The sequence below is a fragment of the Pholis gunnellus genome, assembly GCF_910591455.1.
Source record: "Pholis gunnellus genome assembly, chromosome: 18".
Lineage (NCBI taxonomy): Eukaryota > Metazoa > Chordata > Actinopteri > Perciformes > Pholidae > Pholis > Pholis gunnellus.
Window position 1 is genome coordinate 2,426,490 of NC_136545.1, and position 24,750 is coordinate 2,451,239.

The 24,750-nt window shown below is 44.3% G+C and overlaps 4 protein-coding genes across 10 annotated transcripts in view; 2 read left to right on the forward strand and 2 right to left on the reverse strand.

Annotated features, from left to right (window-relative positions):
- Positions 1-685, reverse strand: part of pkn3 (protein kinase N3) — a 28,684-nt gene extending 27,999 nt beyond the window's left edge. For both annotated transcript variants that reach the window (XM_079179006.1, XM_079179005.1), the window contains exon 1: positions 504-685. In XM_079179006.1, the coding sequence (XP_079035132.1) occupies positions 504-524 (21 nt within the window). In that variant the 5' untranslated portion in view covers positions 525-685. The remainder of the gene's footprint in view (positions 1-503) is intronic.
- A 4,251-nt stretch (positions 686-4,936) lies between these two features.
- On the forward strand, positions 4,937-8,980 carry LOC306710232 (protein SET-like). The gene is made up of 8 exons (XM_079178650.1): positions 4,937-5,156; positions 6,675-6,732; positions 6,817-6,959; positions 7,138-7,241; positions 7,321-7,434; positions 7,593-7,763; positions 8,493-8,633; positions 8,747-8,980. The coding sequence occupies exons 1-8, from the start codon at positions 5,087-5,089 to the stop codon at positions 8,765-8,767; spliced, it is 822 nt and encodes a 273-aa protein (XP_079034776.1). The 5' UTR covers positions 4,937-5,086; the 3' UTR covers positions 8,768-8,980.
- A 5,387-nt stretch (positions 8,981-14,367) lies between these two features.
- Positions 14,368-19,531, forward strand: dync2i2 (dynein 2 intermediate chain 2). 2 transcript variants are annotated; one of them, XM_079178517.1, is made up of 10 exons: positions 14,368-14,669; positions 14,787-14,865; positions 15,292-15,546; positions 15,633-15,742; positions 16,774-16,931; positions 17,597-17,706; positions 17,952-18,122; positions 18,517-18,749; positions 18,855-19,012; positions 19,258-19,531. In XM_079178517.1, the coding sequence occupies exons 2-10, from the start codon at positions 14,788-14,790 to the stop codon at positions 19,494-19,496; spliced, it is 1,512 nt and encodes a 503-aa protein (XP_079034643.1). In that variant the 5' UTR covers positions 14,368-14,669; position 14,787; the 3' UTR covers positions 19,497-19,531. The 2 variants fall into 2 exon arrangements, with proteins under 2 accessions (XP_079034643.1, XP_079034644.1); XM_079178518.1 differs by lacking the exon at positions 14,368-14,669 and having other exon boundaries at positions 14,744-14,865.
- Positions 19,532-19,614: 83 nt separating this feature from the next.
- Positions 19,615-24,750, reverse strand: part of sptan1 (spectrin alpha, non-erythrocytic 1) — a 35,957-nt gene continuing 30,821 nt past the window's right edge. For all 5 annotated transcript variants that reach the window (XM_079179052.1, XM_079179049.1, XM_079179051.1 and 2 more), the window contains 13 exons: positions 24,621-24,719; positions 24,372-24,531; positions 23,840-23,916; positions 23,540-23,749; positions 23,100-23,396; positions 22,114-22,226; positions 21,788-21,805; positions 21,120-21,174; positions 20,784-20,980; positions 20,605-20,658; positions 20,369-20,515; positions 20,114-20,261; positions 19,615-20,029 (listed from right to left, as the gene is read on the reverse strand). In XM_079179052.1, the coding sequence (XP_079035178.1) occupies positions 19,904-20,029; positions 20,114-20,261; positions 20,369-20,515; positions 20,605-20,658; positions 20,784-20,980; positions 21,120-21,174; positions 21,788-21,805; positions 22,114-22,226; positions 23,100-23,396; positions 23,540-23,749; positions 23,840-23,916; positions 24,372-24,531; positions 24,621-24,719 (1,701 nt within the window). In that variant the 3' untranslated portion in view covers positions 19,615-19,903. The remainder of the gene's footprint in view (positions 20,030-20,113; positions 20,262-20,368; positions 20,516-20,604; positions 20,659-20,783; positions 20,981-21,119; positions 21,175-21,787; positions 21,806-22,113; positions 22,227-23,099; positions 23,397-23,539; positions 23,750-23,839; positions 23,917-24,371; positions 24,532-24,620; positions 24,720-24,750) is intronic.

The window sequence follows — 24,750 nt, forward strand, 5'->3', positions numbered from 1 at the left end:
AGGCTGACTCTATGGATATTTAGCTTGTTATATTTATTTGTAAAATTACAAAATGATTTCTTATTTTCATACGATGTCGAATTATACTCAAAATCTCCTCAGCAGTTCATCTTCTTTTACCAAGACCAACAAACATATTCAAAGTGTAAACCAACCTTTATTGAAATAAAGCATTTAGGTCATCACAACGTCACTATGCTGATTCTGGAAGAAGGTGCATAGCAGATAGCTTAGCTACTCCCACCATGTATTATTTTCTTAAAGACTGAGTGGTTTAAATAGTGAGCTACAGTGAAACATTAGTTAGAGGTAAGCAATTGATATGATAACCACAAAGACACAGGAACTATGAGGAGAGGCAAACAAGACGAACAGGAAATACCAGTGCGCAAAGTAGCACCTTGAGTTCGAACTTCACTTCGGCTAATACTAGTTATGTTGCCACCTAATGTCTCCATGATAATGTAACTTCATTTGACAAATGACACAATCATTCATTTTACCTGTTGAGTTAAACCTGACATGGCGGCCGTCAGTTGTCACACAGCGTCAAGGTCTGCTCCAGCCGCCGGTATTCTCTGGGCCAGAATGAACCGGTACAACTAACACCAGCCTCGGTGGACTGGCGGTGGCATGAAGAATTCAACGTCTGCTACGGCTGTTCACGGGCTCCATAGGGGTGTAGCTCCTCCTGCTCATCATGGAAACACGTCAATAGAAGTTTGAATTGACTTAAACTGGGACTCGACGCAAAGCTGACGTCAGTCGACGGGGCCTGGATTGGTTGGCAGTCGATATGACTGAAACGCTGCAAGAACCAATCACATTCGAGTATTCAATACACCTGCAGAGGTAAACACATGATGCGTTCAGGTAGCCTATGGTCTCCTCTCATGCTTGGCTTATTCAACCAAACCAAATACAATCTCCTCTTTAGAGAAAAGGAAAGCCGATTAAATTATTTCAATATGCGGCGTGTTGTTGATGATGACTTGACATAAGGTAGTTAAGTAGCAATCTGAGAACCATTAAATCCATATTTAACATGTGGTGAGTTTTGACATGAAAACATATGCTCACAAAGGTTTATTTTCTACGTGATATGCTTTTAAGTAAACTGCAATGGATCATACATGTCACGGTTAAATCGTATCACAGATTGGGGTCAGCACAAAAGATAAAAGTGAGCAAATATCGGCTTTTGAGTAAATAAAATGCATGCACTCGCGCCCAATCGGAGGGTAGCACACCCACGGCACACGCCCACCTATAAAGCCTCAATGCCCACGTTGCATGTCTTGCTTTTTCACTCAGCCGCCTTGACAGCCCCCCCCTCCACGAACGAGGACCACAGACGGACCACCACTACCAGCTGAATGACATGGCTGCCGAGAGAATGGAGACCCCTCTGCTCCCCGAAAGGCCTGCACAGGATTTCACCATCTACCTCCGTGCTGGAAAACAAAAGACTGAATTGACCGAGTAGGAGATTGCTGTTTAGATAGCAGGGAGTGAGAATCTTGACCGACATAGACGACTGGTTGATTCTCGTTGTGTCCATGCAGGAGGCCGACGCCCACATGACACTGGTAATGCAGCATATCACCAGTCAGCTGGGTTTCGCCATCAGCTCCCTGCTCTCCAGTCAGCAGATGCTTTATCTCGGGCTGCTCTTGGATTCCCACGCCATGTCTGCAAAGCTGTTAGGGCAGCGTGTGGAGTAGGGATGGGATAAAAAAAAGGGTTTATCATGGTGAACTTCCGTTATCAGGATCATTGTAAACATTGGTAGAGAAGTGACAAACAGCATGATGTAAAGGTATTCATGCCTTGTTTTCTGTCCAAAGTTAAACTATCCTCCCTGGCTCAATGAGTGAGAGAGAGAGAGAGAGCGACAAAGCAGACAATCATAGAAATAAAATGTTATTTTCTGATTGTTTCTCAGCGGTTCCGCACAGATAATCACAACCCACCTCTACACAACCCTGCATTCTATTATGTAAGAAAGAACAGAATTACAATATTTTTGTTTGTCCTTTATTTATGAATTGACACTTGTAATAATCGTATTTAAGGTTCTTTGTTTGATTTTTGCTAAAAACGTAATGTAAGGTAAAGTGATCACTTTATGTTTTAGTGGCGTTTTAGGAGTTTTGGCTTTGGCCTCTAAGCTGCAGTTGTCTGTGCACGCGCTTTGTGTGGGGTGGTTTTCAGACAATCGGACTGTCTGTCACAGCGGTCGGACTCAAGGAGCCCCGTCTGGTTGATTTGTGATACAATCCACAGGCGTTATGAGGCGAAGGCCTGTGTTCCTCCGGCAGGCCTGAGGACACAATCCACTAGGGGCAATGCATCCTCTATGGCAGTAGTTCTCAAATGGGGGTATGCGCTACCGCTGGGGGTACGTGAGATTTTTTTTAAATAGATTTAAAATTGGCATCCATTCAAAAATCCTTGAAAAATAGTTATTTAATAAATATTCAATACAATATAAGTGTAAGTTCATAAACTGAATTTTATATTCAGTAGGCTATTCAATTTTATTATCCTAAACCAGGGGTCGGCAACCCACGGCTCCGGAGCAGCATGCGGCTCTTCGGCCCCTCTGTTGCTGATCTCTGAGTCCTCCGTCCACACAGCGTTTAAGCATCGTTTGAGTTGATCTCCATCCAGACTTAAATGCCTGAAAACAAATATCACGTGACTATTCATGTACACTGTGCATGCAGTGGGTGCTGGTCCTACTGGTTTCAAACCTACTGGTTTTCCTTCTATGCTTGTGTTGTGTTCGCCTAACAGCAGCAGCTGTTTTCTGCCTCTGTTGCCAGATTCCAAACATTCACAAACATATTGCTGGAGATCTAAAAGCCACATCTCATATATACTGCGGGGATTATGATTGTACAAGTGAGCACTACATCACAGCCAGTGTGAAGAAATACATTGAAGAAAATATATTTATGGAAAGATCGCATCAACCTGGATTCGAACCCTGTCGAGTAAAATAGTAAAATATTCAAAAACGGCCGCGTTACGCGATCTGCCACTTGCATCCTAAGCTGCTGTGCAGCGGCTTTCCCTCCAGGTGGCTGATCATGATCTGCAGAGTCCCGCGCTCGGTAAACTATCAATGGATAAATCCAAAAACAGAGAAGTCACGGAGGAAAATAGAGTTTAATTCTGCGTGGACGTATTCATTTGCTTTCAGTGCCAACGATGCTGGCTTACCTGTATGCTTGATATGTGGTGAGAAATTTGCAAACAACAAAAAACGTAATGTTGAAAGACGCTTCCAGAACAAACACACAGTATTAGCTGAACGTATCACGCTGAAGATACTGAACTATTAAAATAATGGAAAGAATCATGTTTGGGTCAATTTCTTTTTTTTTAATTGTCTAATCAACCAAATATTTCCCTAGGGGTCGCGGACCCCTGTTGAAGACCTCTGCTCTATGGCGTTGCTCAGGGGGGTCTCAGCAGAAGACATCTGTCTGGCAGCGTCTTGGTCTTCTACTTCGACCTTTGTGCAGTCATAACTCAGGGATATGACTCCTGGTTCTGTGTCTCATTCGGTGCTAGTATATTTCCCGAAAACCTCTACTGAGATGCGAGACTATAGCATAGTCTTAAATATTAATATGGAGCTTATAATCAAGTGCAACGACAATAATCGACCCATTTTGATCTAGTTTTGGAAATACTGTTAATTCAACTTATTACATTAAATACATTGTTTGAAACCTTCAATCAGATGATTAAACAACTACAGACCCGTCCCCTTGATGTCTGTGGTCATAGAATGCATTGAGAGATATGTTGACCCACCTGAAGGACATCACAGGACTCCCGCTGGACCCCCTGCAGTATGCCTTCTGGCCAAACAGGTCAGTGGTTGAGGCAGTGAATCTGCATGGATATACCTGTAAGCAAGGATCCTGTTTGTGGACTTCAGCTCGGCGTTTAACACCATCATCCCAGACATCCTGCGCACCAAACTCACCCAGCTCCCTGTCCCAGCCTCCACCTGTCAGTGGATCTCAAACTACCGCAGTAGGTGAGACTGGGGAAAAATCACATCCATCCTGGTGTGGTCAGAATAATGGAGCTGGACATTCTTAACTGTTGAATAACAGCGTACTGCCCCCATCGCCACCCTGAACAACACAGTGCTGTGAAAGTCTTCAGGTTTCTGGGATCCACCATACCGGGACCTCGAGTGGACTTCCAACAGACAAGATCCGTGGTCCAGCAGAGGAAGTTCAACCTACCTCAGAAGCTGCTGGTGCTTGGTGCCAACCTCCATCCAGGACTCTTTCACCTAAACTAGGGCGCTTCATCATTGCGTCACAAGCTTTATCATCCTTTAATTGCCCAAAAAGCATTGTCATAAAGCATTGACCATTTAGATTTCTAATATATGATTAGTTTATCCAAACAATGCCTATTTGATAATGTACGCAGACGTTTTTGGAGCTGTGAGGAGCTGCTGGCCGTGTAACGTTTACCTTTGTTCAGCTTTGTTGTCCCTGTTTTTAGCCATGCATGTAACTACATGAAGGACATATTGAGGGCAACTAAATACCAAAATCAAATTTATTGTATGTGCTCACACTTCAATTAAAACTGATTTTGATTCTGAAAAGCAGTTGAATAGCTCCTGCACCGAACATGGAAAATGCAATACTAGAAAAGGGAAGAAAAAAATAGCACATTGGCAGAGAGCTTTCAAATTGTTATCCAGAGTAAGTTTAGCTAACTGAACATATAGTTAACGTGGATGGACGGCCAAAGTGAACTAACGCGTCCATTGGACACCAACAGATTTGAATTGAATGCACCGCCTGTTGCTTTAAGATGCAGTGACGCACTCCAGACAGCAGGAGGCAGTAGAGCGCTATACATGTGTTCACCGACCGAGCGCCACAGAGAGAAACAAGCGTGCGAAGCTGCGCTCATCCCTCCCTATCGTGGGCTCCAATACACGCACTCTATGTAAGGTGGAAGTAACTTTTATCCTCCAGAGAAGAGTTATAAACCACTCGGAATATACATCTGGTCAAAGGTGTCACGACAAACGATAACCATGTCGGCCTCATCGGCGAAAGTCAACAGAAAGGAGAATTCCAATCACGATGGAGCGGACGAGACCTCTGGTAACGTGAAGGAATGGCGGTTATCCTGCACAACGCCATTTTCACTTGTTTTTCGTCATTTTGTTATTTTTAGTTTAGTTTGTTGTGTTGTGTCGAATGGAATGGATTTATTTATGGACGAACGGTTTAATTTAGCTTTCCTACACATAACGTTACACATAGGGGGAATGTTGTGCAGGACTGTAATGTAAGGTAGCATGATAGCATAGGCTAACTATTTAGCCAGCGTGAGATGTTAGCTAGACATTAGCAACTAACGTTAGTTCCCATGAAGAAGGCCGGTACTTGCATTGCATAAGCTGCATATAGCGTGATGTGCGTTTATTGTTCGTGCAGATGCCGTTCGGGGGTTTGTTGTCGGGAGGTATTGATGAAACCGTGTGCAGCTATGCTCCTCCTCGCACTCGTTTGCAGCTTGAACTTCTATAGCGATTGTTTGCCAACATTATTAGCGAGTGCAACATTCACATTACGTTAACGTTATGCCGTTTTCAATCGACCAAGATGGGCCGAACACCAATGGCGTTAACGTGAGCGGTTCGGTTTACCGGACCATGCTTTCGAGCTCGGCTGTGGTGTGCGAGGTGGCCGCGGAGCAAAACGTCAACAAGCGCTTCTTCTTCTGTGCGGTGGCTAGCCTGTCGCTATTAGCTGCTGTACGGTATGTTGTTATTCCTCCCACCTGCTCAGGGAGTCTTTGGTGGAGCTCGCAGCGTGAGAACAGCAACGTGAAGCAGACCGCGTTTAGTAGCGAGACGCCGCTTAGCCGTGCATTCAAACCAGGCCGCCTTTAGCAGCAACAGGAAGCTCTAGAGGCAAGGGTCTCACTCACACACACACACGCTCCACAGCTGGAGTCCCGCGTTATTTAACACTCTGCATGCAATGGAGTACCGATCGAGAATCGTTCTGCTGAAATCAACCACATTCTTTTTTAATTCTGCTGTAAAGATGTCTGCAACGTGAGACGTAAAATAAGTAGTTTAGGTTCACATCGAGAATATCAATCATTTATTAATCACCGTAAACTTTTTTTCCGTTTTATTATTTTATTGTCCCCTTTTCAATTTTATATTTATGTCTTGTTTAAGCTATGAAAGTCGTTTTTTCATAAAGTAAAGTTGAGGTCGTATAAAGCCTGGCTACATGTGCTGTGACAGTGAAGTTGTGGCTAAATGAAATGGATCTGTTGCTCGAGTACATGCACAGTGAGTGAAGTGTCTCATCACTTATTATTGAACTAAGTAGCTTTAGGTCCTCCCTAATAGTGATGTTTGTGTATTTCATTTCATGGCGTTTTGTTTGCCAGAGGAAGGTATAACTTATTGTAAGTCGCTTCTGCTAAATGACTGAAATGTAATGACCCTACTGATACCAGATGTTTCAGGCTGAACCGGATCCAATGTAACTGCGCTGATTTGACATGTTGTAACATGTCTTGGGAATGTTCAATAACTTTGTATGACATGTACCCTTTTTAGTCCAAAACCGTAAGTTAAGTGTTCTTTTTACTTTCAGAAAAAGAGCAACAGGAAGCAATTGAACACATCGACGAAGTACAGAATGAAATTGACAGGCGAGTGTGACTCTTGCTTATATGTAATGAAAGATGGACGGCCCAGAGAGTTTTCTTATTAACACAAGTTATTTTTCTCCACAGACTGAACGAACAGGCCAGTGAAGAAATTTTAAAAGTAGAGCAGAAGTACAACAAATTACGCCAGCCCTTCTTTCAGAAACGATCAGAACTCATAGCCAAAATCCCCAACTTCTGGGTCACAACATTTGTCAACCATCCACAAGGTAAACTATATTTTGTTATCATCTGTTTGTGTACACATGGTGACGCGATCCGTTAGAGCCGTTTTGGCTTGTAACCAAAATGATCACCGGTGGCGTAAATGACCATCCAAATGTGTTCCACTATGCTTTCATATTTGTCGTTAGCACAGAGGAAACGGTGTCTGTGCTTGGCCTCTAGTTTCAGCTCTTCTGGGGGAGGACGACGAGGAAGCACTTCATTACTTGTCGCGGGTGGAGGTCACAGAGTTTGAGGACATCAAGTCTGGATATAGAATAGATTTTGTGAGTTGTCCGCTTCACTTTGTAGTTGTACATTCTAAATGGCATATATACTGATACAGATGTGTTTTCTTTTCTGTAGTATTTTGACGAGAACCCGTATTTTGAGAACAAGGCCCTCTCCAAAGAGTTTAATGTAAACGAGAGCGGAGATCCAGTTTCCAAATCAACTGAAATCAAATGGAAGGCTGGAAAGGTTTGTTTGCATGGTCCTTGACCTGTATGTGATGTTTTTTTTTTTATTTATAATGACTATTTCACCTCAGTGCTACACTATTTGACAATGGTTACAATTATTATTCTCATGTCAATATTCTAACATTGAATCGTGACCAAACACGTTCCCCTCCCCAGGACCTGACGAAGCGTACGGGCCAGACGCCAAACAAAGCTGGGAAGAAGAGGCAGCACGAGGAGCCAGAGAGCTTCTTCACCTGGTTTACTGATCACTCCGACGCAGGAGCCGACGAGCTGGGAGAAGTGATCAAGGACGACATCTGGCCTAATCCGCTGCAGTACTACTTGGTAGGCTTCGGCCCTTTACCTTGCTTTCTTCTAGTCTACAGAGCCTTCAGACACAAATCAGCACTGTGCTCAAACAAAGCAAGGTGGGGCGTGGTGCTTGAGGTACTGGTGACACGATGAAGTCCACATCCATACGTTTGAAGGCTCACCAGACGTCCAAACAGAGCTGGGGTTTTACAACTCTGGAAAGTTATTACAGTTATACAATAATTCTAAGTATTCTGCTATTAGTTCAGGGTCGGGGGAAAGCCACACTGGGCGGATACTGCCCCTCCAGATGGGTGGGATTTAGTGGGTTCATTTGACATAAATAATACATATTTGATTTGTTTTTACATGAAACTTCAAATGAACCCTTTCAAAGATCAAAACTCTTACCTTAACTCAAGGTTGGCTTAATAGCTCTCTGGAGCTTTTCACAGGTCCAGTTGTCATGTTGTATCTACAGGACATCACGTACAGTATCTGATATCATTTGAACCCTGTTCAACACAATGACTCATATACGGGCAGATCACAGATGTATACCTAGCAGTCTACGCTTTGGCTGGAAGTCAAATACGTGTATTTCTTTACACTCTACATATGACAGCCCAAGAACCACATTTAAAGAATCTTTATTACATGTTTGGTAAAGTTTGTGTTAATGTACAAAATATAGAAAATCTGACTTCCAAACAGCAGGCTGTTACTTCACTGCTTCTAAGTTAATGTCTGAATCATCCCAAGGTCCCTGACATGGAGGATGAGGAAGGTGACGGCGATGATGATGACGACGATGAAGAGGAGGGTCTGGAAGATATTGACGAGGGGGAGGAAGAGGATGGTGACGACGACGATGATGAGGATGGTGATGGAGAAGATGGAGAGGTACGGATACTGTAGATCTCTTGTTGTGATGAGACTAGAAGTCCCTAAACATGTTCAACGGCTGACTGGAGTGATGCTGGAGGAACCAGGGTAACACCGTCTCCTTCTTTCAGGAGGACGCTGAGGATGATTAAACCCTTCAGCCAACACCTTCTCCCAGTCCTGTGATGTGATCATCCTACATCCCACAGGAGCAAAATGTTTTGTTTTGTGTGGGTGGGGGTGGGTGGTTGTGAAAAACAAAACAAAAAAATCTTTTCCCCTGTGTGTTGTCAGCCCGTCCGTCCTCTTCCTCTGCAGGCACCTGTCCATCATGCCATGTCTAAAGACTAGCTCCATACACAGCAGGTCTACATTGGGTGGGTGGGTGGGTGGGTGGGTGGGGGGGGCTCCTGAAGCCTCGCCCATCATTGTTAGTCTTCATCTCCCAAAGACCTAAACAACTGTAGCATTCTGCACGTCATCCTACATAGATTTGAAATACGTACCATAGCAATTTCTATGTCAAATATGACAGTTTCTGTGGTGAGTTGAATAAAGATGGAGCCATGGTGCAGTGATGAGTTAGTCAAAGCCTCCTTAGCCACCATATCTATGTATAGATGCGTCTGCATATGTAGATGCATAGATATAGTACGGTGAGGATGCTGTGGCTTATTAGAAGCTGCGTTTCCCTTTGTGACTTGTACTGATTGAACTGATTGAAAGCACCAGCTTGTTTCTTTCAACTGTTGTAAATGTTTTGGGTTCTACGTGTATCTTGGTAAGACAGTTGCTCATTGTACACACTTTAGTGGGGAGGGGTGGTGGGGCTTTCACACCAAATTTGGACTTCTGTTAAATTAATTCTCCTGATCTTGTTTTTTCCAGACACCCACAACAAGGTTTGAAATGTAAATTTTTTTTTATAGAAACAACCTAAAAGATCTAATTTTGAGCTTGAGCTAACATTTTGAGATGGGAGAGAAAAGGGTTTGTGTAGAGTCCTCTGTGGAGTCTGCAGTGTTCCTCCTGTTCACATTCAATCTAGTGTACCAGTTGCTTTGTTACAAGAAATAAATGTATACATGATGTTTGGAGTAGTTTGATTACATTTTGCCATTACTGTTACCTGCTCAAGGCTTTTCACATACTTGCTGTCATTAGCCCCAGAAGTTCCACCGCAGATTACACTTTTGAAAAGAATGTATTTATAGACCAATGATAAAACAGACACATGCACTTGTGGATATCTGGCCAATGAGCTTTGATTATATTAAGATTTCTTGTATCTAATGTGACCATTGTTAGTCATTACTGTTTAGGTGTGTCCTGTTATTAACTATTCTAAACGGATGCAAGTGGATTTAAAAATGATCAGTTTGGGCTGACTCAGGTTTCAAAAGAATGTTGCTCTCCTTTTAAATTAGAGGAGAGAGGTTTTTAAACACATGACACTGCTTTAACTTTTTTACTAAAGCCCTAAATTAACTGGTGTTCCATTTTTGGGCTTAATATGCATCATATTGTAGGTTACGTTGTTGGTATTCATACGTTGATTAGGATCCCCTTGAGTTACCACCTACCTTCTCTTTAGGGTCTACTCCAAACACAGAGACCCGATAGAGGACATGACGACACAAACGACGCTGTGAGAGCAATAAAATAGAATGTAATTCTACTTTGAGGTCCTCATTGTTAAGAATGGGAAACTAATTGCTGGACCGACAGGTTTGATGGATTAGAAGGGTTCATTGGGCTAAAGAACTCCCACACACATCGTGTATGTTGACAGAATAAGTGATACTACTGTATGTCATTATGTAAGGAGATGTTACCGTTCTGCACAACAGGAACACTGACACACATATGGGGGTGTTAGAGGAAACTCTACCTACACGGTCTGACTTGAGCTCTGCAAAGAAAGAAATACAACTTTCTAAATAGTTACCAACATTTCACTGTTCTCTCTCTGGTCAATCAGATAATTCCCCATAATCCAGGATGTATTTAAACTAGTAGCTAAACTTCATTTTGCAGTAGCTTGCTTGCTGGTAGTTCAGCTTCATTTATCTTTACATAGTGATTCAAGAAATTAACTTGGTTTATTGTTTGTGTAAACTAATAAAACTACAAATAATTTGGGGCCCTAAAAAGTAAGTAATTAAACCTCCTTTCACCAGCCCCGTCCCCTTTTCTTTCAATGCATTTGTCAGGCAGCCACCACCACACACTTTACCTTTCACCTTTGTGTAGCACCTTCATGTGCAGAAGGGCCGGCGCTGCTCACACAGCGACAGCATCATCATGGATAAAAGGAAGAATCCCCATGAAGCAAATGCATACGCTGACGAGCTCCACCGTCAAAACCTAGAGTTTTACACGGGAGTAAATGTTATTGGTATCATATTTTGTTATAATTCCGTATCACATGTAAATTGTCAAGTGAATAATTAAACTACTTTTTCTTGATGGCTTTAGTAAACCAAACTGGATTTGTCAGAGGGGAGCTTTACTGCAGTTCAACTTCCTCCAGTGTGCAGTAAGTGGTAGCTTGCTATGCTGGAGCTGCATTTCTTCCTGGTAATTCTGCTTAAAACATTTCTTCAAGTGCAAAATGAATAGTTCCCTGTTAAATCCCAGCTGTGTAAAACTAGAGCTGGAAAGGATTCCTACTATTTACAGGAAGAAAGGATGGAGCTCCTTAAATTTGAAATTTTTTAGGAAATATGACAAATCTTAGAAGAAGAGGTTATTTCAGAAATCACAACCCCCTTTATTAATGTGCCACCAGAAACCTTATCTGAAGAAGAGATTCAAATGAAGTGAATTGCAAAGATTATAAAGAATAAAAGCAGAGGGAGCCTTTGATCAGGGCAGAAATGGATAGAGCAACGTATGTCTGTCTTTATCTTTGACTACTGATGGGACTGTTTCTGATAATAATGATATCTTAAGTTTTGTTATAAATATTCTTCTTCTCTTATACAAAACTAAGTTCAAAGACGCCATGTCAACTTTTTGTGATTATTTGGACAGTGAACATTGAATTAGCCAGGAGGAAGAGTTAATGTGTGATACTCCAATCACTTTAAAATAAGTTTTCATAAACCATCATAAGTCCCCTCTGAATTGTACAAGATGTTTTCTTAGTTGCCAGCACCATACCGTTTGAAAGTATTTTTGTTCTACCTAAATGAAAAAAAGATTTGCATATACTTGAAAATTGGAGTGTACTTTAGCAATGCAGTGAAGCCCCTCTGAGGGAACTACAGACTGCAGCTAGACAGCGGCATGCGTTGTCCCGTCTCTGCTTACCTATTTTTTGCCACTATATAAAATCAAGTCAAGGTATCTCTGTTGCCAGGAGTAATGTTATATTAAGCCCAACTGGCAGATGACACAACTTGAAAAATGTTTTACAGGTGAAACCTGCAATCAAAACTAATACATTATTGTTAATAGCTTCAGGTCTGTTTTTGCCAAAAGAAACATTGTCTTAATGAACTATTTCAGACTCACCGACTCAAAGTGTTTCAACGGGTCGTGCTGCAGAGCCTCTAGTCTAGACCAACTCCTGGTCCCAGGGCTCAACGCGAGCTCTGAGTCTCCTGTGGTGTTTAGCTTATGGTTCAGCAGCAAAAACCTCATTAGGAGAAGTTGGAGGAGGTGTAGGCCTAAGCTCTGACACTTTGTTGTGGTGCTTTCAGAATGTCCCTGTGTCTGCTCTTCAGGTCGAGGTGGGTGAAATGCTCCTACAGTTAATGATGAACTACTAGGCAAATCTTAATAATAATAATAACATTTTAATTTTATATAGCGCTTTTCTAAAAAAAAGAAGTGGAGAATGGGTCATGTAGTGGAGGGTAGGGTGCAGGGGTTAGCAGGTGAAGGCGAGTTTGAAGAGGTGGGTTTTAAGGGCTTGTTTGAATGATGACAGGGAGTGGATGTGGATGGGGAGGGCGTTCCAGAGGGGGGGTGCAGCAGCTGAGAAGGCCCCGTCACCCCAGGTCCGGTGCTTGGTCCTGATGATCTTCAGAGCGTTTGCACCGGTGGACCTGAGGCAACGGGTTGGGGCGTGGAGGGGGAGGAGGTCTGAGAGGTAGGGAGGGGCCAGGGTGTTTAGGGCTTTGTAGGTGGTGAGCAATATTTTAAAGTCTATTCTGTATTTGACTGGGAGCCAGTGGAGGTTGCGAAGGACCGGGGTGATGTGTTCATAGCGGCGGGTGGAGGTGAGCAGTCGAGCGGCAGAGTTCTGAACATATTGGAGTTTATTGAGGATTTTGTTGGGAGATCCATAGAGGATGCTGCTGCAGTAGTCGAGTCTGGAGGTTATGAGGGCATGGATGAGAATTTCGGTAATGGCAGAGGACAGGGAGGGCCGGAGGCATGCAATGTTCCTGAGGTGAGAGGAGGCAGTTTTGGTGATGTGGTTGGCGTGGGGTAGGAAAGAGAGGGTGGGGTCGAGGATGACACCGAGGTTGCGGACCTGGGTGGAGGGGGTGACGATGGAGCCATCAATGTTGAGAGAGAAGGGCATGGCTGAGCGGGTGAGGGAGTTTGGGCCGATGATGAGTATTTCAGATTTATTGCAGTTGAGTTTGAGAAAGTTCTGTTGCATCCATGATTTTATGTCAGTGAGACAGGTGGTGAGAGTGGAGCGGGTGACTGAGGTGATGGTCTTGGAGGAGAGGTAGAGTTGGGTGTCGTCAGCGTAGCAGTGGATGAATGGGAGGTAAAGGATTTACAGTTGTTTATTGCAATGAATTGATGTCGGTCTTCAAGAGCATTCTGAAGATCTTGATCCGCTATGAAGGTACTTCTCCCATGTTGTGAGAGAAAATACAAACAGTACCGTTACCAGTTACACCACCCTGGCTGTTTCCCTATGCGTCAATCCATTTTTATATTCTGGAACAAATGCAGATTCATAAGATTTTACCTGAAGTCTTGGTTGAAGATACCACAGACAGTATATCAAACTGATGTTTGAGGAGGACATCCTAACTATCTGAGAGGAGGACATACCAACTATAGTTTCTTTGTTGTGTTTTCTTTTATTTGTCTGTTTGTTTGGTAAAGGGGATGGAAAACTCTAGTTCACACTCCAACATAGTGGAGCTAATTCTGGTTGCCATCCGCCACAAAACCGAAAAAGAGACAGAGACAGAGAAAGGATGCGGAAGTGGATCTTTCTCTTGACTCAGGACATCTACGGCCAAATCCCAATGTCCCCCCTTACGGACTCACGGACTTTGAGGCGCGCTCCCGCGAAGTCCGTGAGGGTTTGGGCTGTCCCACTGTCAAATCATCGAGTGTTTGAGGGCTCTCTTGCAGACATTTTGAGCCCTTTATGAACCCTTTCCGTAAGTCAGCATGGTATGCTGACTTAGCCTACCCACAAATCATTGCAATGTGACGTTAAACACGGGGTAACCACCAGTGGACGCATGGAGACGTAAAAAAAAGAGGACGGCTCGTGTGTTCAGCCTGGAGTATTACATTTACACAGAAACATTAAGGGTTAAAGATGGAACAAAAAATAAACATGAAATCAGAGAATAGTTATTTATTTATTCATCAAATATTAGATTTTGTCATTGAAGCTGACAAAAACGAGTAAATAGATTAAATGAAGTTACTTCTCATCTTGTGAGTAAAGAGCCTGAAGACGTTCAAATCAGGTACAAAGTATAAAATGAATACCCACAATTATACATCATATTTGATGTTGTTTTCATGGTAATGTGATATGTTGCAGCAAAGTGCTGTCCCGTTCATATTTACACCATCTCAAGCCCTCACAGTCTCTCACACTCACCCACTTACCAGGTGACGTCAGTAAGTCCTTGAGGGTTCAGGGTTTGAGGGTTTAGGGGGGACATTGGGATTTGGCCCGTGACAGAGAAAGGATGCGGAAGTGGATCTTTCTCTTGACTCAGGACTTTATCTACGTAACCATGGTGACGCTAGCGTTGAAGAAAATGGCCCCAGCCTGGTTAAACGTTCAGGAAAACAGCTAGCTGACCGAGCTAACGGTGGCTGACCGAGCTAAAGGTAGCTGTGTGAAATGGGCCACACGGAATATTCTGTAAAACCTGTCTGAATGCAGAGAACGCTATTTAAGTTAGTTAATGTGAACCATTTAACTTGTATTTAAATCCCTATCACTAGTATGTTTACTGACGAAGCCCTGGACCCCGTGAGTGTCCGCTCTCTGTGGAGGAAATCTCAGCAGGCGGCGCAGGAGTCGGTATGTTCGACCAACAGTGAAACTTTCTCTCTGTTCCTATGAATCATAACGTACTTAATATCTGTAGTTACTGAATATTTCATGTATTAGAGAAACACGGTTGCACAGTAGTTAGCATTAGCGGACACGTGTCACGTTCAGGTGTTGCTCGGAAATATAACAACCACAAGGAAAATTGAACACAGCATTAAACAATCTGCTGCTTTAGACCAAGACCATTTGAGTATGAGAATACTTGTAAACCACAGATTTGTTTAAGGATAATACACAAACACATTTTACACAGTTACACTCACCTAAAACGTACAATTCAGGTTTAACAACACAATGCATCAATATTGCACCTCCTTTAGCCAAAATCATTTAAAACTCACAATTGTGATTGCAGTATGATTGAAGTGTATCCCTTTATTTGCTGGTTTTCAGAGAGGCTGTCAGACCAGAGCGGTGCACAGTGCTGAGGCAGAGGTCCAGACCCGGTGGGCTACCATCAGCTGTACCCAAACAGACCCACAGTATCAGGCCAAAGAGCAGCTCCTCCAGCAAAGCCACGACGAGCCGCCCGGCCTTAAGGACTTCCTGCAGCGGGTTGAGGACACGGTCATCAGAGAGTTGGTCAGAAATGCCAGGAGTCACGCCTTTGATGAGTTCCAGGTGAACTGGGAAGAACAGAGTCAGCTAGTAAGTAGCCAAAAGAGAACCTGAAAGTCTGGAGTTGCTCCTGATGACTTGATGTTGACATTTTATTTTTGTGTTCATGTTTGCAGGTTTCCTGCCTCCATTGCCTTCAACATGCCAGTGCACAAGAGAGAGGTCTTCATGTAACCAGTGTGTCCTGGAGTTGTACAGGTTCAGTTATTGCTTGTGCCTACGGTCGGTATGTCAGCGTTTCACCTAATCTATCCATCTCTTTCTCTCTCTATTTACACACACACACACACCGTGTGTATATATATATATATATATATATATATATATATATCAGTGGCGGGCAGTGCATTTTATACCTGGGCCTTCAGGGCCGTCTTGCAGCTGAAACACCACCTAATAACCTCATGATGGAGCCACAGCTAGTGTTATTTGTTTCTAGGAGTTTAACAATACACGTATTCGTATTAAACCGTTCGGTACGAGGCTTACGAACCGTACATACGTTTGAATAATACTAGTGCATTTGGAAAATGCAGAAGCTTAAATTGTGGGAAATATAATGTTTTTGGTGAACTGCGCTCACGTAGGAGACAACGGGCTGTGTGACCTCTGAACCCGGAACAAAACAAAACCACAACAAAAAACAGCTGAGGCGCACTTCTCTTACTACTCTGAATAAGCTCTGGTGGCTACTTTAAGTTTCGTTTCACAATAGTCACGTGCTCGCCCACTGACCAATCACAGCGCACACTGCATCTCACTGCAGAGTTGCTCCTGGAAACTGAGCTGCACGTAATGCTGATGTACTTGTAGGCCAGCTAGCAGCTCTGACACGTCAAAGAATACGCCCAACATGTCAAACTAAAGATCTGATTGGTTGAAGACTATGACAATCAACAATATCGTCCCCATTCACTTAAACTGCACATGGATTCACTGGTGAGTCTGCAGGCCTCGGGCCTCTCTTCTTACCTAGAGACACAGAGGTGAAATCTGATTGGATAAAAGCTCTACTTAAAACAAGCTGCACTGGAAGCAGAGCAACTGAGGAACACAGTAGCTGTGCAATGAGAAAATAAGATGATGGGACATTTTTTTTAATAAATTATAATACATGTAGTGTATTTAAGATAAATTATAAAATAGCTCTAACTTTGTGATTCTGTTTAGGCCAGCAGAGAAGGCCTTGCTGGCCCTGAAGGCCCACCACTGGTGTGTATATATATATATATATAAATGTATGTTTTTGGCGGGCAGGATTGACGATGGCGACTGGAGCACTGAGAGGTCATGTGTTTGTACGTGGAACCTGGACCGTCGCAGTCTGAATCCCAAACAAGCAGACCTGGTCATAGATGTTCCCACTGCAGTCACCGCTCTGTGCTGCCATCCCAGCCAGCCCGCCCTCATAGCAGGTACTGTGCCAGTCTGGGCTTTTACATCATGAACTGATTACGCACCGTTACTGACTGACGCATATCATCTGACACAATTAGCTCAACAAAATGTAAGGTTTTCAACAAAAACATGTTGTTCAGCTGGCGACCTGATCCTCACTAGACGGTCTGTACCAACTGAGACCAGATGTAAACCTTCTAACAGTCGGATCCTGGCTCTAGCCGAATCCGAAGCAGAGCGGTACAAAGCAAGCTGGACTTCATTTATTTCTTACGTTCCTGTTGGGGTTTTTCTTATTCTTCCAAAAACACCGGGTCCTTGAGTTCCCATAATGCAACTCAAAAGCATCTTACATTATTACCCCCCTGCTTGGTAAATGTATTTTGTTTGTTTGTAACGCAGGACAAGTTCAGACTTCAGAGCCGCAGAACACGCTAAACAGTGTTTACAAGCTGAGTAGAACTAACCGTGTTTAGTATATTGATCTTTATAAGAAAGTCAGCAGCGTGCCCCTTTAAAAATGACTGAGCCATGCAGACAGCAGAATAAATGATCGTTAAAGTTGTCGTTTCATTCTATTCACTGAGGTATGTTTGTCTGTGCGATCACACAGTTGTTAACTCGGCTAACAACTTAGCTCATTGTAGAGTGTGTGTGTGTGTGTGCGCTTTTGTGGCTGCAGGGGGTCTTTACAGTGGAGAGGTGGTGGTCTGGGACACCAGTCGGACTCAGGACCCTGTGCTGGTCCAAACTGGGATGTCAGCAGACAGCCACAGAGAGCCCGTTTGTCAAGTGAGTAGACACAATAAGTTTGGTTTCTATTGGCGCTCTGCTCTCATCCATCAGTGAGGTCCACCACTGGTAGGACTCTGATCATTGACACCATATGAAGGCTCTTTGGTGCCAGTGGACCGGTTTAGTGTCCTCTACTTCATTTTGAGAGGCTTTAGCAAAGTTGCAAGAATAAATCTGGAAGTATCAGCTTCAGCCGTACTGTAAACTGATATTTGAATTAAAAGTTGTGTGTGTGTGTGTAGGTCGCATGGGTGCCCCTGCAGAAGAAAGGAGAGTTTGGGGTGCTCAGTGCTTGTTCAGGAGGACGGGTGCTGCTGTGGACGGTGGACTCAGACCGGGGCAGCTTTGTCCTGAATGCTGGCTACGCCTTAGTGCGACAGCAGGTTCCCCACAGCAGCAACACCAGCTTCAAGGTGAGCCTCAGGATGAGGAAAAACACTGAAACCAAACTGAAATGTTCTTCTAGTGTCAGAATAAATCAAACCAAACAAAGAAATACAATGTGCACCTCCTGAAACAGGGGCGTCGGTGAGATGGAACGATGAGACCCACCATACGGTATCACTGCTGCAGAGTCCAGATTCAATCTTAGAGTTTTCATTAAAGTGGAAAGTTAAAGGATGAGGGCACACACAGTATAATGGGATTACAGATTAGAAGGCAGATATAAATGACTGGAAATAAAGCTCACACAAGCGTTAAGACAAAAACTAAATAAGTACATTTCCAATTGATACCCAAACTACTCCTGTGTGCTGCAGTGTGGGTAAAGCGTGAAAAACACACGTGGTTCTGTGTTGCCCGTAGGCTCGAGGCAGCAGCATTGTGGGTGTGACCTCCCTGGCTCTGTCCCCCTGGGACCCAGACACCTTCTTGGTGGGCTCTGAGGGCGGCCTGCTGCTCAGATGCTCCTTCTCCTCCCAGACGCCGGCTGCTGCGCCCTCTGAAGGCCACAATGTGACACTGAGAGCCCCGGCGGTCTTCCTGTTTAGGCCCTGCAGCGGCCCCGTGCACTCCATACACTGTTCCCCTTTCCACAGGTCACAGCTCCGCTCATTGACCAAATCATTTCAGAGGTGATCAGCAATTAGTTCAGATGATTCACCAGTAATTTTGTCCTGACGTGGGTCTGCTGTTGTCTGCAGGAACCTGTTTGTGAGTGCAGGGACTGACGGTCTGGCCCACGTCCACTCTCTGCTGCAGGCCAACCCGCTGCTCTCTCTCAGGGTTTCAGACTCCTACGTGTTTCAGGTACAGTGGTCTCCAACCAGACCACTGGTGTTTGCAGCAGCCACCGGACAAGGTACAGCATGAACATTTAGTGTGCGTGATATAAATAAAAGCTGGATTAGCATGTCATTCAGAGCAGGAAGCCGACTGGTTCTCCATGTATCATTCCATCTCACACTCAATTTCAAAGGTCACTCGTCAGGTCTTGATGAAACCTCCATATGACATGTCATGAACCTATATACAGTTGGATGAAGCAACAGTACTTGAGACATTTGTGTCCCTGTTGACTTTCTGCACTGCTTGTCTCTGTCTAAGGTGAGGTGCAGATATTCGACCTGGGCAGCAGGTCCCTGAGGCCAGCAGCCACCATCGAGCAGGGCGGTGCGGACCAAGCTGCAACGTGTTTGGCCTTCAACAGTCAGAACCCGAACCTCTTGGCATTGGGGAAAACTAATGGGACGGTCCGCATTTGGCGGCTGAGCCACGATTTGACGGAGCAGGGCCCCAGAGAGAGCAGCCAGCTGGAGCAGATAGCCAATCAGGTGGCAGAATGAGACGTGTTGACATGGGGCAGTTGAAGACTGCTGCATAGCACTCATTTATGTGAACTGCGTTTTGAAAAATAAAAATTTCAATTGTGGAAGTGAAATCAAAACAGTAGATGTTTCCAGGTCTAACCAGTAGCGTTTATTAAAGCACACTGCAGTTGTTAAGGTGTCGTTAACATCACTGTTACTATTAGGTTCTTAAATGCATTGAAAGCACAAGCTAAAACAATCACGTTCAAATGTAGACAGATCCACTATGCTATGATTAGAAGCACAAAGAGTTAAGTTAAATAGATAGTACAGACAGTTATTAGTGAGTATTTCTAGTGCCACAATCATGCACTTTCAGCTGCGTGTTCGTGTTGAAGTGTGTGGGGAAAACGCGTCCCGATTGGTCCCTGGTGGTCGACGGATCAGTTGACGAAGAGCGAGCGGGTGAATTCAACAAAGTCGAAAGCTGACGGCAGCTCTCGGCCCTTGCTGTCGAGATAGGGCTTCATGTGTGAGAGGCAGTAGTCGGCCTGCTCCTTGCTCAGGTTCTGAAAGGGAGAAGGGGACAGTTAGACCGCCACGAAGACTTGGCACTCAGACTGAATCCAGACTGACAAGTGAACACATCGGACCTGGTAGAGCTCTTCTTTAGTGACGTAGGGTTTGTTCTCTGTACTGAGAGCCCGGAAGGCGCTCTCGATCTCCTCACTGGACTTGACGTTCTCTGTCTCGCGGCTGATCATGAACGCCATGTACTCCTGCAACGACACGTTGCCATCCCTGCAGACAGATCCCTCATAGTTAGGCAGCGAATGAAACATTGTGTTAAATACCATACCGCCATGCTACAGTTCACATCAATGCAAGTTCCTGGACATGTGACAAACCTGTTTGGATCCACGGTGTCAAGTATGGCCTCAAACTCAGGATCAGGTTCTCCTTCCTCCACCATGGGCAGGTCATAGCCTAGCGAGCGCAGACACGACTTGAACTCTTGGTGGTTCAGACGGCCGGACTTCTCCTTGTCGAAGTGCCTGCAAATGTAGATGTGTAGATGAGGACGCGACTTCATCAGACCAGAAATAGAAACATGTCCTGATTAAGTCAGCTCAAAGCCACTTACTTGAACATCATGCTGAACTCCTTCAGGGCCTCCTCTGTCACTCCAGTGGTGTTCCTGAAAGATGAAGAGGGAGGAGCTTAAAGCAGCAACACATTTCTTACATTTGGCAACACTGTAGCTAAAGTGTGTCTGATAAACTCAGCGACACACAGTAACTGGGACTATGTGTTGCTGTGTACCTGGCCTGTATCTGTTGCTCCAGGTTGTGCTGCATCCTCATTCCCAGCTGGTCCAGTTGGTCCCACTGCTGGGCCAGGCCCACTGTGCTGTGCTCTGTGTACTTGTTGTCCAAGATCAGTGCCTCCTCCATAGCTGCACCCAGGTCTTCTATCTTCTTCAGCTGACTGCGCATGGCCCGGATCTCCTGGTGCTTACGCTACACACAACACACACACACACAATACATCAACAACATTATACCTCAGCTCAGAGTTGAGCTAACTCAGCTATCTTGGTCTTCGACTACTTGTCCACTGGAAAGGACAAGTGTCAACATGCAACAGAGTGATATTTACCTTAGTGGCCTCCAGCTGGGACTCCAGGGTACCAGATTCTTCCACCATACACGACCTGACGCCAACACAAAGTGATGTTAGGAAGGGAGCAGCATAGTGTGATAACACCACTGCACTCACTGACATTATTAAGAAGACTCCAACCAGTATTCCCCAGAGATGTAGACCTGCTGTCTATACGGCCAGAGTGAAGCTGCATTCATGCCAAATATCTACTGGTAACCCAAACCATGCAAGGTTAGGGCTACTGCACACAGGGCTGGAAACTGCAGCATGAATGGTGCACACATAATACCATCTCATTCACAATGGCCCAGTGGGACCAAATACCACAAAAAGTTGCTTTTGTATTGTTTAGAATGTCTGTATATGTACAGTTTCCATCCCTAAAGAAAAAGAAAATAGAGCAAGGCCTGAAAGAGGTTCAGCTACTTGGTACTGATGGACAGATAACCCGTCGATAGGCTATGCTATTCAAAGAGAGGATGGGGAAGACCAGAGATCAAACAAAAAGAATGGAGCAAAAACACAGCGAATGTTCAGGGAAAAGAAAGATTTACATCAAGGAGGATATACGTCTTCAGACTGACGCTGCAAGATTTACTTTCATCTTCACACCCAACACTCATAACACAAACAAATACTAAAGAGAAAAAGGTGATACTAACCCATCCAGAAGATATGTCCTGATTACAAGAACCAGCGAGGACGCAGCAAGAGAGAGGGAGAGAAACAAATACAGGTTAGCAGTGTGAACGGTGCTGAATAGGTTTCAGGACTTGACTTTGAGATAATGTTCTAATACGACACTGGTACAAGAGACCAAACACTGGCCTGCTGTGTGCTGAGCTTATTCAGCGACTTTACAGAGACAAACACTGCCCAAGGTTTGAAGGTACTTTCACATACTCCATAGTATCAGAGTATAACATGAAATCTAGTAATTCAACAGCAGTGAGTGTGTGCAGCATGTTTCCTACGCGTGTCACTGTACCTGGTCTCCTGCAGCCACTGGTGGAAAGCATTGGCGTGCTGCGCAAACTCTTGACGCAACTTGTCGTTTTCTTCTTGCCTCCTCTGCTCCTTCTGCAGCTCCAGCTCTCGCTCCTACAAGAACATTTACAGACGGAGAGAAGCAGACACCAGTAAGGTCAACGGCACTGGAAATCATTTTCAGCTTCTGGAAATAGAAATAGAACAAATAATGACAAACTAGCCATAAAAACTACAGTCATTGCCGTGTCCATTTACTACTAATCATGAAGACTTGGGACACAATTTACACTTCCTAAAGAAAATAATTGTATCTTTATATCAAATCAACCACTGAAGTGGTGCTGCCGGTCACCAAACCTGCCATTGTAATTGTTGTAGCTGCTCTGCTGCAGACTGATGTTGTCTGGCCAATAAAGATTCTGAACTGCAGGTTCATATAAGGGGTACAAATAATTAATATTTGCATTTATATGAGTGCTGCACTGAGCAAACATTGCTGTGTGAAGCTACTACTGATACCCATCACTTTGTGCATGTACTTCACAATGAATCTATATTACTGTGAAGACATGAAGTCATATTGTTTTTCATATAGTACATGGATCCAAACACAGGAGAAGTCCCTTTTCCCTCAGCTGTCCTGAGGACACAGAGGACAGAGGGTCCACTCTGATCCCCTTCAGTCAAGAGTTGACTGATTGCAGGAAGTGTCTCTCATTTCCAACAAACAGAGCACTGGTATCAGAATCAGTCTTGGGAGATAAAAAGTCAGCTTGCATTCCTGAACTGAACTCCTGCAGGACTCAAGTCAGTTTATATGGTCTGCTGACATGACGGGTAAGAGCTCAAACTTGGAGGACAGGTTTGTTGGCTGGAGGGAGAATAGGAATCTGGCTAAGAGGAGAACGTGAATGAAGACATTAGCAGGTTGTGTTTGTGAATAAGAATGTGTGTGAATGCATAAATCATCTTTGATGTAGAGACCTTGATGATCTTCTGCAGGTTTCTCCAGGTCTCCTCCAGGGCCTCCATGGTGAACCAGGTGTAGGGGTTGGACACCACCTGGTAGCTCTTGATCTGCTGGTCCAGCTCGGCCAGCTGGTTGAAGTCGGTCTGAGCGGAGCTCAGCGAGGAACGGAAGGCATCGTGGGCTTCACGCAGCGCCCGGATCTCCTCCAGAGAGTTGCACCTAACCGGGTCCGTCAGATCCTCCTCTGCATTCTCAAACCAGCTGTTGAAAGCTGATGCCTTTTTGGCGAATGTCAGGAACAAGTCCTCAACCTGTGAAGAAGACATGATCCTTTAAACAAGTCCAATGTACTTATATCAGCTTAGCTTTGGTGAAATGCTTCAAAGCTTTGATTTTGTGCACAAAAATGTTGAGGAACCCCTCCTTCAGCAGCGGATGCTCTTCTGGCCTCTACCTTTCTGAAGTGCTCTTGAGCCTCCAGAAGCTTCTTTTTGCGAGCGGCTGAGTTGGACAGCAGCTGGTTCCAGCGCTTAATCAAGGCAGCGTGACGAGCTTCAATGGCTTTTGATTGGACGTGCTTGGCGGCCAGCAGCTGGTCCTTGAGAGCCGTGATGTTGGTGATGCCCTCCTGCTGGAAGGCCTGGAGACCGGCATCAAACGTCTCCTGCAGATGGACACATAAAAAAAGACGTTTTCCCACGGAGAGAGTAACACATTACAGAGGTAAAAGTAGAATACTGCTGCAAAAGAGTACCTGCTTGGTGAGCAGAGTCTGGACAGAGGACAGGTCTCTGCCGTAGTCATCAGTCTTCAGGCTGTTCTCTTTCTCACCTAAACACAGGTTCAGAAATGTTAGAGATAAAGTCCACACCCACCCAAACCTGTGTAATGACGCATTATTAGAAAACCTGCTGAAAACTCTTCTGGAAAGTTCAGTTTGCTTTTCTTAAATAAAGGCAATACAGAAATGGAATAAATTAAACTGCTTTAAAGAATCTGAAATGATGGTGGTGATGATGAATTAGCAGGAATTGTCTTCTTCTGGCTCTGGCTAACAATTCACTGAAGTATTGTTTGGCAGCAGGACTATGGATTCAGATTTTTGTCTACAATGATATTAATCTTCAGAACAACCGTTACAACTCTTTTGAGTGAATATATTGTCATTTTCTAGTTGTAGAAAAAACACCTAGTACATCCAGCATGTACAAAACCAATAGAAGTCACTTATTTAGGAACACTGCTCTGATGGGAAAAGGAGGAGAGACGTGGTTATGTGTGCGTACCGATCCAGGACTCCACCACATCGGCCTTCCAGTTGAACTGCAGGAAGGCAGAGTTTTCATCCAGCTTGGCCTTCCTCTGAGCGGCTGCCCTCTCCAGCTCAGACACTTTGCCTCGCAGAGCCGACATCTTGGCACTGATGTTGTCTATGTGATGGTTGTTCTGTTAGAAACACACAAATAGTCTTGGTAAACCTGCACGAATGCTTTTTGAAAACAGTGTATTTTCTCTGGATGCTGTAGAGTCGGTACCTTCTTGATGAGCTCCTCTCCGTTAGTGCACACATCGTTGACTCTGTCCCTGTGCACGGTGAAGTCAGTCTCAAATGCTTCGTGCTTTTTCAGCAAGCCCTGTGGAAAAGAAAGGTTTCCTTGACATTCA